This window comes from Lepidochelys olivacea (assembly GCF_965140295.1).
Source record: "Lepidochelys olivacea isolate rLepOli2 genome assembly, chromosome: 1".
Classification (NCBI taxonomy): Eukaryota; Metazoa; Chordata; order Testudines; family Cheloniidae; genus Lepidochelys; species Lepidochelys olivacea.
The window spans coordinates 296709813-296726536 of record NC_140411.1 but is presented as its reverse complement, the minus strand read 5'-3'; the positions used below and the strand labels follow the sequence as shown (position 1 = coordinate 296726536).

At 43.8% G+C, this 16724-nt stretch overlaps 2 protein-coding genes across 3 annotated transcripts in view; one reads left to right on the top strand and one right to left on the bottom strand.

Annotated features, from left to right (window-relative positions):
• The window catches only part of SCAF11 (SR-related CTD associated factor 11), a 70064-nt gene extending 63360 nt beyond the window's left edge, over positions 1 to 6704 (bottom strand). The window contains exon 1 of one of the 2 annotated variants that reach the window (XM_084616721.1): positions 6506 to 6704. The gene's annotated coding sequence lies outside the window, so the exon portion shown is untranslated. The remainder of the gene's footprint in view (positions 1 to 6505) is intronic. The other variant, XM_084616720.1, reaches the window with a different exon arrangement.
• Positions 6705 to 6784: 80 nt separating this feature from the next.
• LOC311524012 (uncharacterized protein) overlaps positions 6785 to 16724 on the top strand; it is a gene marked incomplete at both ends in the record, with an annotated part of 45671 nt that continues 35731 nt past the window's right edge. The window contains 2 exons of the mRNA XM_084634691.1: positions 6785 to 7358; positions 8338 to 8457. Coding sequence (XP_084490817.1) covers positions 6785 to 7358; positions 8338 to 8457 — 694 coding nt within the window. The remainder of the gene's footprint in view (positions 7359 to 8337; positions 8458 to 16724) is intronic.

Below are 16724 nucleotides of genomic sequence, written 5' to 3'. Positions count from 1 at the left end.
TAAATAATGGATGAAGATATAGAACAGAACCAGACCCAGAACTGATCCCTGGGGATCCCACTCATTATGCCCTTCCAGAATTACTGTGAACCACTGATAACTACTCTCTGGGAACAGTTTTCCAACCAGTTATGTACCCACCTTATAGTAGCTCCATCTAGGGGGATTTTAAGGGAGATTACTTCTGATTGCTAACCTTAAGCAATGTTTTTATTATAAGCTCACTTAGTGACTGTAAGTATGTGTATTTTATCATGTAAAATATATCAGTTCCCACCATGAAAATTAGTCTGCACTTAAATAACGGATGCATCAACTAACCAGTGCATCCAATATGCCTAATACTGAAAATGAACCAATTTCCCAAGTAACATGAACGTAATTTATCCTATACACTTTCCAAAGCACAGCCCAACTAAATGAACAGTGCTAGTGAAGGAATTCCAAAAACAAGTTCCACAAACAAAAGAAATCAGGCAAAACTGCCATAAATAATCAGAAGAAACATCAATAAGCCTCGATAAACAGTACAACAGTTTCCATAGCTCCATTTGCTGGTAATGAAAAATAATCAATCACTGAATTTACTATAGGCCACTGAAAATACAGACAGTGGAAATTCTTTTAAGGTCTCTCCCATGATCTCTTCTATGTTTAATGGTGTCTACAGTGTTCTGTAAAAAACTATATGCATTGTTAATTACAAACTTTTTTGTTTTGTCTTTATGGTTGTGAAATAAGTCTCTAAATGTGAACCAATTCAGTGCTGTCTTCCCAAGTCTGAAAGAAAAGCCTTGTGTACACTTAAAGGTTATGTCAACATGCCTACATGGACCAGGGGTGTGAAAAAAACACCTGAACTAACACCCAGTGTGGACGCAACTAAGTTGATGGAAGAATGCACTCACTGACCTAGCTACTGTTGCTTGGGTACATGGTATTCCTACACCAATGAAAAAAACCCTTCCATCAACATGGTCTGAGTCTACATTATGGGGTTATGCCAGCATAGCTACAGGAGCCTAGCTAGGCCAGTACAGTCCGCATAGCGTAGACACACCCCAAATCAGAAACATTAGTACAGTACTCAGAGTTTTAAACTGACTCTTCCATCTTAATGAGTTATCCACTTAATGACTATTTCAGAGTTCATTTATGCCACTGGTTCTCAACCTGCGGCCTGCTTACGGCCCAATCAACACACAGATGTGGCCTATGTGACATCCTCAGGACCATACAGGTAGTATATATATTGTGTGGCTGTGTCCCACTTAACTAAGGCTACGATTTAGTCATGAGTATTTTTAGTAAAAGTCATGGACAGGTCACGGGCAATAAACAAAAATTCATGGCCAGTGACCTGTCCATGACTTTTACTAAAAATACCCGTGACTAAATCTTGGGGGGGCGCAAGGGAGGGAGACAGTGTGTTGCTGGGGTGAACCAGGGAAAGAGAGAGGGCCCGCAGCCACCACCCGAGGCTGCTCCAGCCGCAGCCTGACCACTGACCGGGGCTGCCCTGAATCCGTGATAGGCACAGAGCCCTACACAACAGATAGAGAGCTCCATATACGGCCACAATGGTAAATAGGTTGAGAACCACACTAATAAGAAAACTAGTGGACACGGCCCAAGTGCATATAACACTTTCTGCAAAGGTACTGCACTCCCCCCTGCCCTCAGAGGGAACCCCTATTAAAGGAGGATTTAAAAAACAAACCCCAAGACTGAGTGAAATAGAGCTTATTTTATTTAAAATTACACATCAAATTAATTGTTGGGATAAATTATCTTTAAAAATGTTCATACATTTGGAATGATTTCTTTAAAAAAATTTCAGACTTCTCAAAATTTCCCACAGAATATTGAAGGTGAATTCTTCATAATGTATAATTTTTCACATACATCCAGGCATCTGTGTAACAACTAAATATGGTGGACTGTAACCAGACATATCCTGAGCAGAAATTACTTATAGCCTTTCTAAAACAAACGAATAGAGGTCTATGCTCAAAATTTATTGATTTAAAAATCACAACAAATATGAAGTCATGCTTCTGGTACACACGGTACCATGATAACCACTGCCCTATAAACACAGATTGTGAAGACACCATGTAAATATTAGGTTAACATTCATCTAACAAGTTTCAATGTTTACAGTTTTAGACTAATGGGATACAATCCTAACATATTGTGCCTGAAAGTATTCAAGTAATAAATAAAATGACAGTCCTGAGAATGCCTGAAAAGTTTCTGAAGACGTTTAGAATGAACTGGCTCTCAGCCTTAAAGATACCTCATATAAGAAGAAAAATGGATGACTATGTTTACTTCTTTATAATGTCTAAAGGGTTTTCTTTCTTACTTTTAAGACCACTTGGGAGTAGGGATTTTGGGGGATTTTCTGCTTTAACACATACACATGCAGGAAATTCAGATCTTGTCATCCTTTTTTTTTCCTGGAAGACTACGTAAAACTGGATAACTTTTAAGATACCATTACAAGTACCGTATGAGTGAAACCTGATCTGCTGAAAAGGGAAGAACTTTTATTCGGGCTCTTTAAAAAAAATTTGTGATGTGTATTAACAAAAACAAGCAATTGAGAAGATATCTTTGTTAAAGATTTAACACACTGACCTCTTTAAGTAAAAGACTGTGGAAGCTCCCAATCCACTTCCAGGGTCTCGTCCAAGGAGACCATTAGTTAAAAAAAAAAAAAAAAGACAAAATTTGCATTTCATGGTATTGCTAAGGTAAAAGATAAGTGGAAAAAGAATTTGAAAAATATTTTTCAAGGCTTCTTAATACTTCATAAAGTAACCAAAGACGGCACAAAATAACTTTTCCATTTTTAGGCTTTCAAATATAACTTCACAATAATTAGTACAAGATGAGTTAGAATACTTCATATCCCTACAAAATAAAATTCCAATACATTTTAGTTAGTGATATTAATTTGTCATTTCATCTCAAGATCCTGATATTTTAATTACTGTTGCCAAGGTTATTGCTTTGATATGAAGGCCAGGGCAGGGGAGTTAAGGATTTACTCCACTCTTTGTCCTTATAGTAAGCTTGAACTCTTTTAGGGCATATCTGCAATATAGCAGCATAGCCACAACCCTGCAGCAATAGCACTGCTAATAGAACATCAATGGGAGGATTTTCCCGTTGATGTAGGTAATCCACCTCTTCAGCCAACCTAGCTACATCTACAAAGGCACTGGGGGGGGGGGGAAAATAGGTCAACCTAACTACGTCTGACAGGGTGCAAAATTTTTCGCAACTAGGAGCTATGCAGTTAAGATGATCTAAGTTTTAGATGTAGACTAGGCATCAGACAGTACCACTTGGATAAGGATTTGTCTACACTACCTTTTAAATCGATGCAAGTTACAAGTGACGTAAAGCAGTATCTACACCATGCTATGTTGGTGGGAGATGCTCTCCCGCTTACATAGCTTCCCCTCTCGTTTCTCCCATGAGCATAGCACGTCTTCACCAGACACGCTAGAATGGCACAGTTGCATTGGTGCAGCTGCGCTGATGTAGTGCGGTAGTATATGCTAGCCCTAAATTAGGTGTCTTTCCCTTAAAAGCTAAATCCCCTTAAGAAAAAGTTGTGTTAAAAGCCCAACATGTTGTTAATCATATGAATGATGCTGTGGTTGTGCAAAAAATAACTGAGTGAAAAAGAGCCTCTGGGCTCTTTTTAGACTTACTGAATATCAACTCATCTGTATAAAAGTCCTAAAAAGCTATAAAACTGCTGAAATAACTGGTAAATAAAGTTCTGTAGACTAAAAATCATATAAAGTCAATCTTTAAAGTGAAACTGTGTAGAATATCATGGACACAATTCTGTAGTCCAATCAGATAATTAGAACGTAAAAAAAATACAATAATGCAAAGTTATATTTAAGAGTTTACACAAAAAAGTTAGGAAATATAAGAAGTTCTAGTCCCTTACAGGAACCACATTTAACTCACTTATACACAATATAGTTTCATTTCATGTTGCATATGCATTACCTGAACAATAACTGATTATGTACATAATTGCATATGCAAATAAATCTATGTAATTGGTTATTTCAACATGCAGAAAACCAAGTATATGTATAAGCTAGCAAAACAAAGCTCCCAAGCGCTGCAGCTGAATCTGTGAGGATGTATATACAGGATCAGGGCTCACATTAGTAGTAAGAAAAGAACCATACCACGTATGAGAGTTACACTACTTCTCTTCTCTCGCAAAAACAAGGAGTCGTCCTTGTGGCACCCCTCATTGTTTTTGCTGATACAGACTAACAGGGCTACCACTCTGAAAACTCTTCTCTCGAGAATTCATTCCTCACTGAGTATACACATACAAGGCTGAACTTCTAAAATGAAAAAAGAAAAAAGTTTCTGAATTTTTTTTTAAAATGGTAAAATCCCAAAATGATAAGAGCCCAAAGGCTAATCTTTTCAGAAAGTTCTAAGAACCTAGAAAATAGCATAATATAAGTGTTTTTCAACCTTAACTGTAATGCAACTATTGGACTGCTCTACCTGATATCAAATTTTGCACTGTGCTACATTCCACTTTAAAGATTCAGATGAATCTTTAAATTTGAACTTTATATTTAAGTTTTATTTTGTAATTAAGAATCTTATATTTAGCATGAAGCTTTATTTTAAAAAATGTCAAATTGCACTGCACCCTCCATCCCAGATAGTTCTTAGACAGTAAACTCTTTGGGGGCAGGAGCTGTCATTTATTATATCTGTACAACGGCACCCAGCCTTTGGGCACTATTGTAATATAAATATTAATAAAAATCTATATAAAGCACAAAAAACTGTATTCCAATAAGTAGTACAGAAAATAAATTCACAAATGAACTTTCTGATAATAGCTCATCTTAATTAATTAGCCTCTTACTCCACTTTATGTTCTGTGTATACATATATCCACATATAAAAAAAAATAAAATCTTACTATATGTTCCATTCTATGCATCCGATGAAGTGGGCTGTAACCCATAAAAGCTTATGCTCAAATAAATTTGATAGTCTCTAAGGTGCCACAAGTACTCCTGTTCTCTTTTCTGGGTAATGTCTACTTATATTTTAAAAAAAGCTTCCTTACCAATTATACTAATACCACATAAGATTACTAACACAAAAGAGTTACCTTACTTTTGCCTATTTACTTTCTGTATTTTGCTCTTCTTGGATATTTAGTTTCATAGCATTTGTAGTACAAACACTGCAAATTTTAAAATCTATGAAAATCACTCAATTTTAAATAAGCATAAAGTACTACTGTTACTTTTATTAATATTAGGAAATGTGAAATATATATGTACATTTAAACCTGGGGCCTCATCTGTCCAACAACATCCTTTTAATGGATATCAAGCAAAACAAACAAACAAAAAAAATTGGAACCTGGTTGACCACCAGTACATTCCCTCCAAAAATCAAGAAGTAGAAAGTCTCACTGATTAAAGGGTCAAATTTTCTTCTCACTACCAGTTTCATCCCAGTCTAACTCCAACAACAAATTACTCCTGATTTACTCCAGCATAAAGGCAATCATACCTGGGCTAAATCCCAAATCCCTCCCTTTAACTTTACAACAACTTTCAGGTGTTAATCTAATTCTTGGTGCCTGAATGCAACGTGCAGATACGGTGCTGCCAATACAGAAAGCTCGTATCCAAACATTTTATTACAAAAGCGGTCTAGATAAGATTTTGACCGACCCAAACGAGAGCAACATTTAGCTCAGTGCACGGGACTGCTCTACACATGCGATTTTAACAAGGCTTGGTCCGTGCCTATCGATTACACACAGTCGGGATTTGTTTTGGTGGTTTGTGTTTGTGTAACAAAAGCTTTCCCCGGATGCTGGCTGAGCGGGGACGAGGAGGAGCAGTGCTCGGGCGGAGGCTCAGAGGCCGGGGCTGGCCCGGGGACTGGGGAGCTCAGTTACTCCAGCCGCTGGTCCCCTTTGTTTTCCCTCTTGCCCCGGGGAAATGCGCAGATGCACAGCCAGCCGGGTAAGGGCCCAAGCAGCGGAGCGCGCCCGAGCCCAGCGCCTGCAGGGCAACGGCCTGTCACGTTTGGTCTTAAACTCTTGATCCGACCGGCTCGTGTCAGTCTCTTCGCGCGGGGTGGGGCGCAGCGGGCCGGGCACCAAACCCCGCCCGCTGCCCCGGGGAGGGGGAAGTAGAGAGACCGCAACTCTCCGGGGGGCTCCGAGTTGAGGTGAAGGCCCCGCGGCCGCCTCCGACGCGGGACAGGGGAGTCGCCCCGCAGCCCCACCGGGAGAAGCCGGCTCAAACTACTTTCACTTGTGACACGGGAGCTGCCGAGAGTCCTCCCGCCCGCGCCCCCGCTCCGGGAACCAGCGTCCCAGGACACGCGACACCGCCTCCCCAAGCGCTCCCCCAGGAGGGACCCTAAGACTCCCCCAGCCCCTCCTCGGGCTGCCGCCCCCAGGGCGTACCTGGCGCCAAGGATCGGAGGCTCCGGCTGTTGAGGCCCCGTGTCCCCACAGGGCTCGGTTACTGCTGCGCTGCCAGCTTCCCCAACATGGAGGCTCCGGCTCCTTGCGCCGCCGCCTCGGGACTTCCGGGAGCCGCCGCGGTCGCTTCTCCGCGGCTGAGGCCCGGAACGTGTCCCCGGCCTAAAGGCTCCGCGAGGGGAGGGGAGGGGAGGGGCGGACTCCGAGCGCGCTGCGCCACTGCCGCCTACTCCGCTCGATCCTCAGCGGCTCCCCGGCCACATGTCAGTGCGCGGCGGCGACTGCGCAGCACCCACGGAAGCCGCGCGGCGGCGCTGCCCAACCGCCTTTTGCGACAGAGGAACAGCGTGGCGGCGGGCGGCGCAACCTGACAACGAGACACCTCCGACCCGGCCCGCGCGCGTCGCCTGCAAGGGCACTCTGGGAAAGGTCCTCCAGCTCCGAGCTCGGGGGGTGGGGGTCAGTCGCTGCGGCGATAGGAAAGGGCAGGCCGAGGAGCTGGGCTGGAACCTTCTCTGGGGGGCGCGGGCCGCTGCGCCCGGTGCCGAGCTGCGGGGGCTCGTAGGGGCCGCACTGGCGCGGCTGGTAGCAGTGGCGGGAGGCTCGTGCTCGCCTCGTGCGGGGCGTGAGCGGCTTCCTGCTGCCCCCGGCGCTGCGAGGTTGATGGCAACAGGCGCCCCTTTGGGAGCGGGGCATTTCCCCCTTTGCCGGGGCGCTGGCGCCGGGGGCCCCGCCGCTGTTTCCGTGGGGCGCACAAAGCGGCTGTGCGGCATGTGCAGGGCGGGCGGCCTCGCCCGGCGGCGGTCAGGTGACCAGACAGCGGGTGTTCGTGCCGGTGTGTAGTTGTGGTGTTTGGCTGGCTCTCCTGCGTGAGCAGCGGGGCTTTTGAGAGATTTGACAGACCACGTCGGGCAGGGGAAAGGTTTACCCAGGTTCCTAGTTTCCAAGGTCAGAGGGGAGATTTGCGATGATCTGCTCCAGGGGTTCTCAAACTTCATTGTGCTGCGACCCCCTTCTGACAACAAAAAAATACTCTGTGACCCCCTCCCCAGGAAGAGGGACAGAAACTTGAGCCCAGCTGAGCTTCACTGCCCCATGTAAGGGGTGGAGGGGGGCAAAGCCTAAGGGGGGCCTGTACCCTGAGCCCCACCACCCAGGGTGGTCGGAGCAGGCGTTGGCCCCGGTTCTGGGCCCCAGCAAGTCTAATGCCAACCCGCTTTGGGGTCTCGACCCACAGTTTTAGAACCATTGATCTACTCTGACCTCCTGTAATTAAAACACAGGCTTTAGAACTTCCCCCAAATAATTCCTAGAGCAGAGCTTTTAGAAAAATACCGCCTAATTTAAAAATTGTGAGTGATGGAAGGTCCACCACAAGCCTTGCTAAGTTGTTCCAATGGTTAATTACGCTCGCTGTTAAAAACATATGCTTTATTTCCAGTCTGAATTTGTCTAGTTTTAACTTCCAGCTGTTGGATTGTGTTGTACCTATGTCTGGTAGAGTGAAGAGTCCATTACTAAATATTTCCTCCCCATGCAGTTACTTATAGACTGTAAACACATCATCCATAACTTTCCATTTGTGAAACTAAAGAGATTGACCTCTTTGAATCTATCACTATAAGGCATATTTTCTAATCCTTTAATCATTCTTGTGGCTCTTTTCTGAATCCTCTCTAATTTATCAACGTTCTTCTTAAATTGTGGGCACCAGAACTGGATGCAGTATTCCAGCAATGGTTGCACCAGTGCCAAGTAGATTTAAAATAACCACTCTACTCCGACTTGAGATTCCCCTTTTTATGCATCTCCAGATCACATTAGCTCTTTTGGCCACAGCATCACACTGAGAGCTCCTGTTCAGCTGATTATCTGCTATAAAACCCCAAATCTTCTTCAGAGTCACTGCTTTCCAGAACAGAGTCTCCCATCCTGTAAGTATGGCCCACATTCTTTGTTCCTATATGCATACATTTACATATAGTTGTATTAAAATATTATTTGCATGTGTCCAGTTTACCAAGTGATCCAGATCGCTCTGAATCAGAGACCTGTCCTTTTCATTATTTACCACTCCTCCAGTTTTTGTGTCATCTGCCAACTATATCAAAGAATGTTTTCTTCCAGGTCATTGATAAAAATGTTAAATAGCATAGGGCCAAGAATGAATCCCTGCAGGACTCTACTGGAAACACACTGGCTTGATGGCGGTTCCCTTTTTACAATTACATTTTGAGACCTATTGGCCAGTTTTTAATCCATTTAATGTGTGTCATGTTTATTTTATGTCATTCTAGTTTTTTAATCAAAATGTCATGTAGTACCAAGTCAAATGGCTTACAGAAGTCTATTATATCCACACTTTTACCTTATTAGCCAAACTTATAATCTCATCAAAATAAGATAAAGTTAGTTTGACAGGATCTATTTTTTCTAAACCCATATTGATTTGCATTCATTACCTTACCCTCCTTTACTTTATTAAATTTTATTCAGTCCCTGTGTGATTCTGATCCTCACAGTTTGCATAGCGTAAGAATTTGCTGCGGATGTAGGGACAAAGTCACATCCAGCATTTTGGGCCTAGCAGAACTGGGCCCTAATACTCTAAGAAAGTCACAAGATTCTTAGTTATATGTGCCCAACAGATTACCTCATTTTAACATTATTATATTATTTGTTGAGCGCCAATAGTTAAGTGCAAGGTGCTTTACAAGATGTAAAAAAGACACAGTTCCTGCCACAAGGGGCTTACGGACTAAAAATATACCTACAATAATTGCACACACAAGACACCGAGAATTGTGCTAATTTGGGGAATTTTTTGGTTTGTTCAAAATGGAGTGGTGATAGCAATTACTGGTTTGGGTTAGTATTTGTCGGCCTTGTAGAAGAAGCAAGGTTTAGTCCATATCTGCGCTACAAGAACCCGGCTGTTATCTGAACTGTTAGCAGCTTTTTTTCACAACACAACCATCTCATGCATTTTTGTCCATGTTTCCTGTGTTTGAATCAGTTAATTTTGGGTAGCTTTTTCCATAGTGCCTCAGTAGGAGTGAAAGAGCTCAGAGGACATATCTTCATAAATGATCTGGAGGATGGTGTGGATTGCACCCTCAGCAAGTTTGCAGATGACACTAAACTGGGAGGAGAGGTACATACGGTGGAGGGTAGGGATAGGATACAGAGGGACCCAGACAAATTGGAGGATTGGGCCAAAAGAAATCTGATGAAGTTCAACAAGGAGAAGTGCAGAGTCCTGCACTTAGGACGGAAGAATCCCATGCACCGCTACAGACTAGGGACCGAATGTCTCGGCAGCAGTTCTGCAGAAAAGGATCTAGTGGTTACAGTGGACGAGAAGCTGGATATGAGTCAACAGTATGCCCTTGTTGCCAAGAAGGCCAATGGCATTTTGGGCTGTATAAGTAGGGGCATTACCAGCAGATCGAGGGACGTGATCGTTCCCCTCTATTGGACATTGGTGAGGCCTCATCTGGAGTACTGTGTCCAGTTTTGGGCCCCACACTACAAGAAGGATGTGGAAAAATTGGAAAGAGTCCAGTGGAGGGCAACAAAAATGATGAGGGGACTGGAACACATGAGTTATGAGGAGAGGCTGAGGGAACTCGGGATGTTTGGTCTGCAGAAGAGAAGAATGAGGGGGGATTTGATAGCTGCTTTCAACTACCTGAAAGGGGGTTCCAAAGAGGATGGCTCTAGACTGTTCTCAGTGGTAGCAGATGACAGAACAAGGAGTAATGGTCTCAAGTTGCAGTGGGGGAGGTTTAGGTTGGATATTAGGAAAAACTTTTTCACTCGGAGGGTGGTGAAACACTGGAATGGGTTACCTAGGGAGGCGGTGGAATCTCCTTCCTTAGAAGTTTGTAAGGTCAGGCTTGACAAAGCCCTGGCTGGGATGATTTAGTTGGGGATTGGTCCTGCTTTGAGCAGGGGGTTGGACTAGATGACCTCCTGAGGTCCCTTCCAACCCTGATATTGTATGACATGCATGCCGAGTGGTAGAAACAGCACACATACGGCAATGCACTCTGATGTAGCACAGAGAGCTGGGAGTTAGGCCTGGCTATCCTAATAATAGAGACTGGTTAGGGTTCTGCCCAACCCAAAATGACTGTTACAACCATGGGCAATGGGTATAATAGGCCAGGGGAGGCTAAGCCTCCCCAAACAGCTTTGACGCGCTGCCTTTGAGAGTGCAGACGCCTGGGCCAGGGCCTCTCCTGCACTCCGTCCCAAAGCCCCGCTCCTGCTCTTCCTTTGTGGCCCCACCCATGTTGTGTCTCTTCCTGCCCACGCTACTTCTCTTTCTCCCCTATGTGGAACATGGGCGGGCCCTGGGATGGAGCAGAGGTGGAGCATGGGGCAGAGTGGGGGTGGAGCGGGGCCACGGGCCAGGCACCAGGGGAGCTTCCAGTGCTCATGCCAGCCTCCCCAAATGCCAGAGCCACACGCTGCCCATGGTTACAACCTGGTTAGACTAAGACAATTATGTGCCAGCCTTGGCTGCTGGCAAGGGCAATGACACATGATATGTAGCCATGATTACTAATAGAGTATTAACTTGTGGTGCGTGGATACAAGCAGTTGTAACTGACCCCACTGTAGGGTGTTGCTTTGAGTTGGACTGGGACTTTTCAGCTTGGAAAAGAGATTACTAAGGAGAGATATGATAGAGGTCTATAAATTGACTGGTATGGAGAAAGTAAATAAATAAGGAAGTATTATTTACTCTATAACACAAGAAGTAGGTGTCAAGGTTCCTTCCCCACTCTGAACTCTAGGGTATAGATGTGGGGACCTGCATGAAAGATCCCCTAAGCTTATTCTTACCAGCTTAGGTTAAAAACTTCCTCAAGGTACAGACTTTGCCTTGTCCTTGAACCCTACACTGTCACCACCACGCATGTTAAACAAAGAACAGGGAAAGAGCCCACTTGGAGATGTCTTCCCCCCCCCAAAATATCCCCCCAACCCCTACACCCCCTTTCCTGGGGAAGGCTTGATAAAAATCCTCACCAATTTGCAGAGGTGAACACAGACCCAAACCCTTGGATCTTAAGAACAATGAAAAAGCAATCAGGTTCTTAAAAGAAGAATTTTAATTAAAGAAAAAGTAAAAGAATCACCTCTGTAAAATCAGAATGGTAAATACCTTACAGGGTAATCAGATTCAAAACATAGAGAATCCCTCTAGGCAAAACCTTAAGTTACAAAAAGACACAAAAACAGGAATACACATTCCATTCAGCACAGCTATTTTACCAGCCATTAAGCAAAAGAAAATCTAATGCATTTCTAGCTAGATTACTTACTAACTTAAGGAGTTCTGAAGAGCATTCCTGATCTGATCCTGGCAAAAGCATCACACAGACAGACAGACCCTTTGTCGTCCCCCCCCGCTTTGAAAGTATCTTGTCTCCTCATTGGTCATTTTGGTCAGGTGCCAGCGAGGTTATCTTAGCTTCTTAAGCCTTTACAGGTGAAAGGGTTTTGCCTCTGGCCAGGAGGGATTTTATAGTTCTGTATACAGAAAGGTGGTTACCCTTCCCTTTATATTTATGACAGTAGGGGACACCAAATTAAATTAATAGGCAGCAGGTTTAAAACAAAAGGAGATATTTCTTAACACAATGCACAGTCAACCTGTGGAACTCTTTGCCAGAGTATGTTGTGAAGGCCAAGACTAAATTCATGGAGAATAGATCCATTATTGGCTGTTGGCCCTGATGGGCATGATGGTGTTCCTAGCTTCTGTTTGCCAGAAGCTGGGAATGGGCGACTTGATGATTACCTGTTCTGTTCATTCCCTCTGGGGCAGTTGGCACTGGCCATTGTCAGAAGACAGGATACTGGGCTAGATGGACCTTTGATCTAACCCAGTATGGCAGTTCCTATGTTCTTATGAGTGTTGTGGTACCCACACATTTGGTAGTGTGTTTTGTGTACTGCATGCTCGGCGGTAAGGTGGCCCAAATATTTTCCAGGCTTTAGCCTTCCCTGAATTCCCATAAACACTCACACGCTTTGAATAACATAGGATTCCTTGGCTAGCTGCCAAAACTAAAAGGTACAACTGCCCTATGTACAATGACTGTAAGGTACAATAAAAGATAAACCAGCAGTTCCTAATCCAGCCCCTAAGAGCAGTCCAGTACAGGAGTATACAAGTAACTGTCTTGTAACTCCTCCACACTGCCCTTCTGCCCAAAGATCACTGCCCTGTATTCTCCTGCTGTGATTACTGCTGGTCCACTGCTAGTAAAGGGGCATAACTGCCTGGATCTCACCCCCAGTTCCCAAGCTTCCTGCTGCCCTGCCTTCCCTCTGCAGCCAACTCCCAGCCTGATGCCTCCAGCCTGCTATTCCTGCTTTCCTGTATGCTATGGCTGTTTTCTGATCTCAGCATATATATACTACTTCCTTTTCCTGTATGTTTGGGGGTTACGGAGCCCTTCTACATGTTGAACTGGCACAGAGTGATCTCCACTGGCTAGAAGGTACTAGGTAATGGGCCAGGAAGTGGATTATGTTAGTGGCCCAAGAGGGACTTAAATAAAGTGAGTATGGGTGCATGTTGCACTGGGTTAGGAAGATATTCCTGTTATAGGAGACAGCATGGAAGAAGGCTCGATGATGATGGGATAGGTGAAATTAGTTTCACTAGCAGGGTGAAGGAGAAATAGTGAGAAACAAGAGTAAAGTCATAAGCAGGGGTGTAGTTGTGCATAGTCTTAAAAGTAAAGACAATAATCTTAATTTAGAGACTGACCCAAAGGTCATATAGATGAATGGACTGTTGTGTCCTCAGTGGGCTTTGGCTCGGCCCTTATTACAGATGATAGGAGGAAACTATTGTGTGTATGTGTGTGTGGGAGCTGGCGGGAAATTAAAAGAAGTCCATGCAGTAGATGAGGAAGATGATTTTCAGTGCTACATTCTAAATAGGCTGCACTTTTGGAAAGAGGGAGGCCAGAAATAAGGAAGCTGCGGTAGTCAGGATGGGAGATAATGTGAGGAGAAAGCTGCTGCATGTTTGGCTGCCCAGCCTCCTAGGTGAAGCTTTACCACCTGCAGGGCATATTATAGTTATTTACTCTTCCTATATTATTGTGAGTCTTGCCATTTTAGATCATTATAAAGCTGCTTATGATGCAAGGCTGGGATTAATTCGTGGCAGTGTTTCCAACGCCCACGAATTTATGATAAGTAGTGCTTTTGTGACCTCTGCTGAAACTAAGCTCCCAATAACTGAGAAACTCTACCCCTCACAGATTTTCACTCCAGCCCAGGGGAGAACCCCTCTTCTGATTGGCTGCCTTTCCCACTTCATAAGAATATAAGAATGGCCACATTGGGTCAGACCAAAGGTCCATGCAGCCCAGTATCCTGTCTGCCCACAGTGACCAATGCCAGGTGCCCCAGAGGGAGTGAACCTAACAGGTAATGATCAAGTGATCTCTCTCCTGCCATCCAGCTCCACCCTCTGACAAACAGAGGCTAGGGACACCATTCCCTTACCCATCCTGGCTAATAGCCATTCATGGACTTAACCTCCTTGAATTTATCTAGTTCTCTTTTAAACCTTGTTATAGTCCTAGCCTTCACAACCTCCTCAGGCAAGGCATTCCACAGGTAGACTGTGTGCAGAAGAACTTCCTTTTATTTGTTTTAAACCTGCTGCCTATTAAATTCATTTGGTGGTGCCTAGTTCTTATATTATGGGGACAAGTAAATAATTTTTCCTTATTCACTTTCTCCACACCACTCATGATTTTATATACCTCTATAATATCCTCCCTTAGTCTCCTCTTTTCCAAGTTGAAAAGTCCTAGCCTCTTTAATCGCTCCTCATAAGTCCCCATCTCCTGGGGAAGAGCAGCCAATCAGAACTGCAGCCTTATTGGGATCCAGGAAGTGGGCGGGCGAAGCTCTCTCCCACGCCACTCAGGATCCCAGGTGAGTTTTTGGGTAGAGGAGGATCAGGGAAAGGAGCAGACAGAACCATTTTCACATGATGGGAGTGAGGAGGCAGCAGTGTGACAAAAGATTTTGCCTCAGTTTGTCTGAATTGCCTTAAATTGAAGGTTTGCAGAAAAACCTTGTGAAGGAGGTTTAAAAACTGCAAAAATTATAACTTGCTTAATTGGACATAAAAGGAGCAGTGGTGGTGTCAGGACCCTTTGGGATGCTTAGACTAGTAATTAGTTTTAAGAATAATTCTTTAATTAAAGAGAAATAAAAAATAGTAGTTTAAATTAGAAAATCCAGTAATAGCAGCTATAAGGTGATGTAGTGGAAGATTCCATTTCTAAGACATATATTACATTACCTAAGATGTAATAATTTCACTTCCTATGATGAAATGGTAAACACCACTTCCCATAGGGAATGACTCAGCAAAATCACATAGGGATACATTGTAGCCCAAAGAAATACATAGGGCTTCCAAACAGGAAGTAGCTGGGGTCATCCACAGGTCAGCTGAAACCCCCCCATAGGAATACATTGTGGCCCATAGGAGTACAAAGGGACTTCTGGTGAGGAGGAGGAGCTATTAGTCAAGTGTAGGGATATGTGACTGGGCAGAGCTAGGAGCAGAGCCAGCAGAAAGCTCGAAGCTGATTGGCTGAGCCTGGGTGACCAGCCGGTATATTAGGGCAACGGCTGACAGGCTAAATCCTGTAGTGGGTTTGGGACCTTGAAGAGAGAAGGAGCTGTAAGGAACCTGTTTAGGAAGAAGAGGGTTCTTAGGCAGTTTTGGGTGGAGTCGTGTTAGGCTTTGGGAGGGAATTGCCTGGGGATTCTGAACAGCTGCTTCCCACAAGCGGCATCAAGATGCAGCAAGCAAGACTAGCTAGGTTTTGGGTAGAGTCCTGTTAGGCTTTGGGAGGGGCTTGCTCTGCGGTTCCAGAAAATCTCTACCTTTAAGAAGCAGAGCAGCAGCTACCGAAAGATTTTTAAGTTGCCTAGACAATGGCTGCTTTTGCTATGCAGCCAGCAGAGGGCTACTATAGCAGCTGCCCTAGCAGCCTATCACCTCTCCTACCAGAGGAGTTGTTTTACCTCCAGAGCAGGTGTCCAACCAACGCAGCTACTTAAAGCAGCCCATGGTTTATCATTCACACACAATACTCCCTATGTTTGTGACAGAGCAGAAGGACCTTTTTAGACAGTCTCAGAGGGATTTTAAGGAAGCCTTTGTAAGTTGAATATTCTTTTTTAATCCTTTTGTTCCTAGAACATATGGGTTTAATTTGTAAATAAAGCTGGGGGGGCTGTGGTCTAAGCGAGATCTTTCCCTTACCCGTCTAGTAACTGCCTAGCTAGCGCTTACTGGATGTTTAGTGCTAAGTATTGCTTGTTTAATTATTGTCTAGTGATTATTATTATATTGATATGTTATACAGTTTTGAGTTTGTGTTGAGTCTCTATCTTTCGTTTACCATGCCACTTCATTCTTTTATTATTGTATTGCTTTCATTATTTGTTGCCATGCCGCTTACCCTTGCCATATTTCTGTATTCTTATATTGCAACCATTCACTTCTAAATAAATATTGCTTCTGTTTTTGAAGCATTGCTGTTTCTGTGCCCTTTCAAGGGAAGCGCAAGCTAGCTGCGGCTTTCCCTGGCAATTCCTTTAGGGCAGGCCACAACCTTGGTTACCAGTTTAGATAGTTATAAAGGAAAGGGTTTTTAAATTAAAAGCAGTGGTTTTAGAAGAAGAATCATCTTACTCTAAAATCTCAAGATTTGGGGCTAATCTTGTGACTTTAGTTTCTGAAATTTGGGGTTGGTAATAGTGGGACTTGACTAAAGCCACAGAATGTCCTGAACCAAGATGGCCACTATTCCCATAAAATCCTTTGTAGAGGAGGTGAGACTGCCACTAGTAAAGATGGCTACTGTTTCCCATTATTTCCAAAGGGACTGAAGTCAGACCACCCTCAGATTGACCACCAAGCTCTTATTTAAAGGGACTGTCCCTTATTTCATGGATTGTCCCTCCAGGTGACCATTCATCCCTTATGTTAAAATTTATTGAAATATAGTAAAATTGATAAGTATCATTTTAAACATTAAATTGAAGCTTATAGTAATTGTATTATATACTTAAGAGAAAAAATACATGATGGACTAAGGGAAATGGTGTTTCCCTAAAATGTCCTTTATAATAA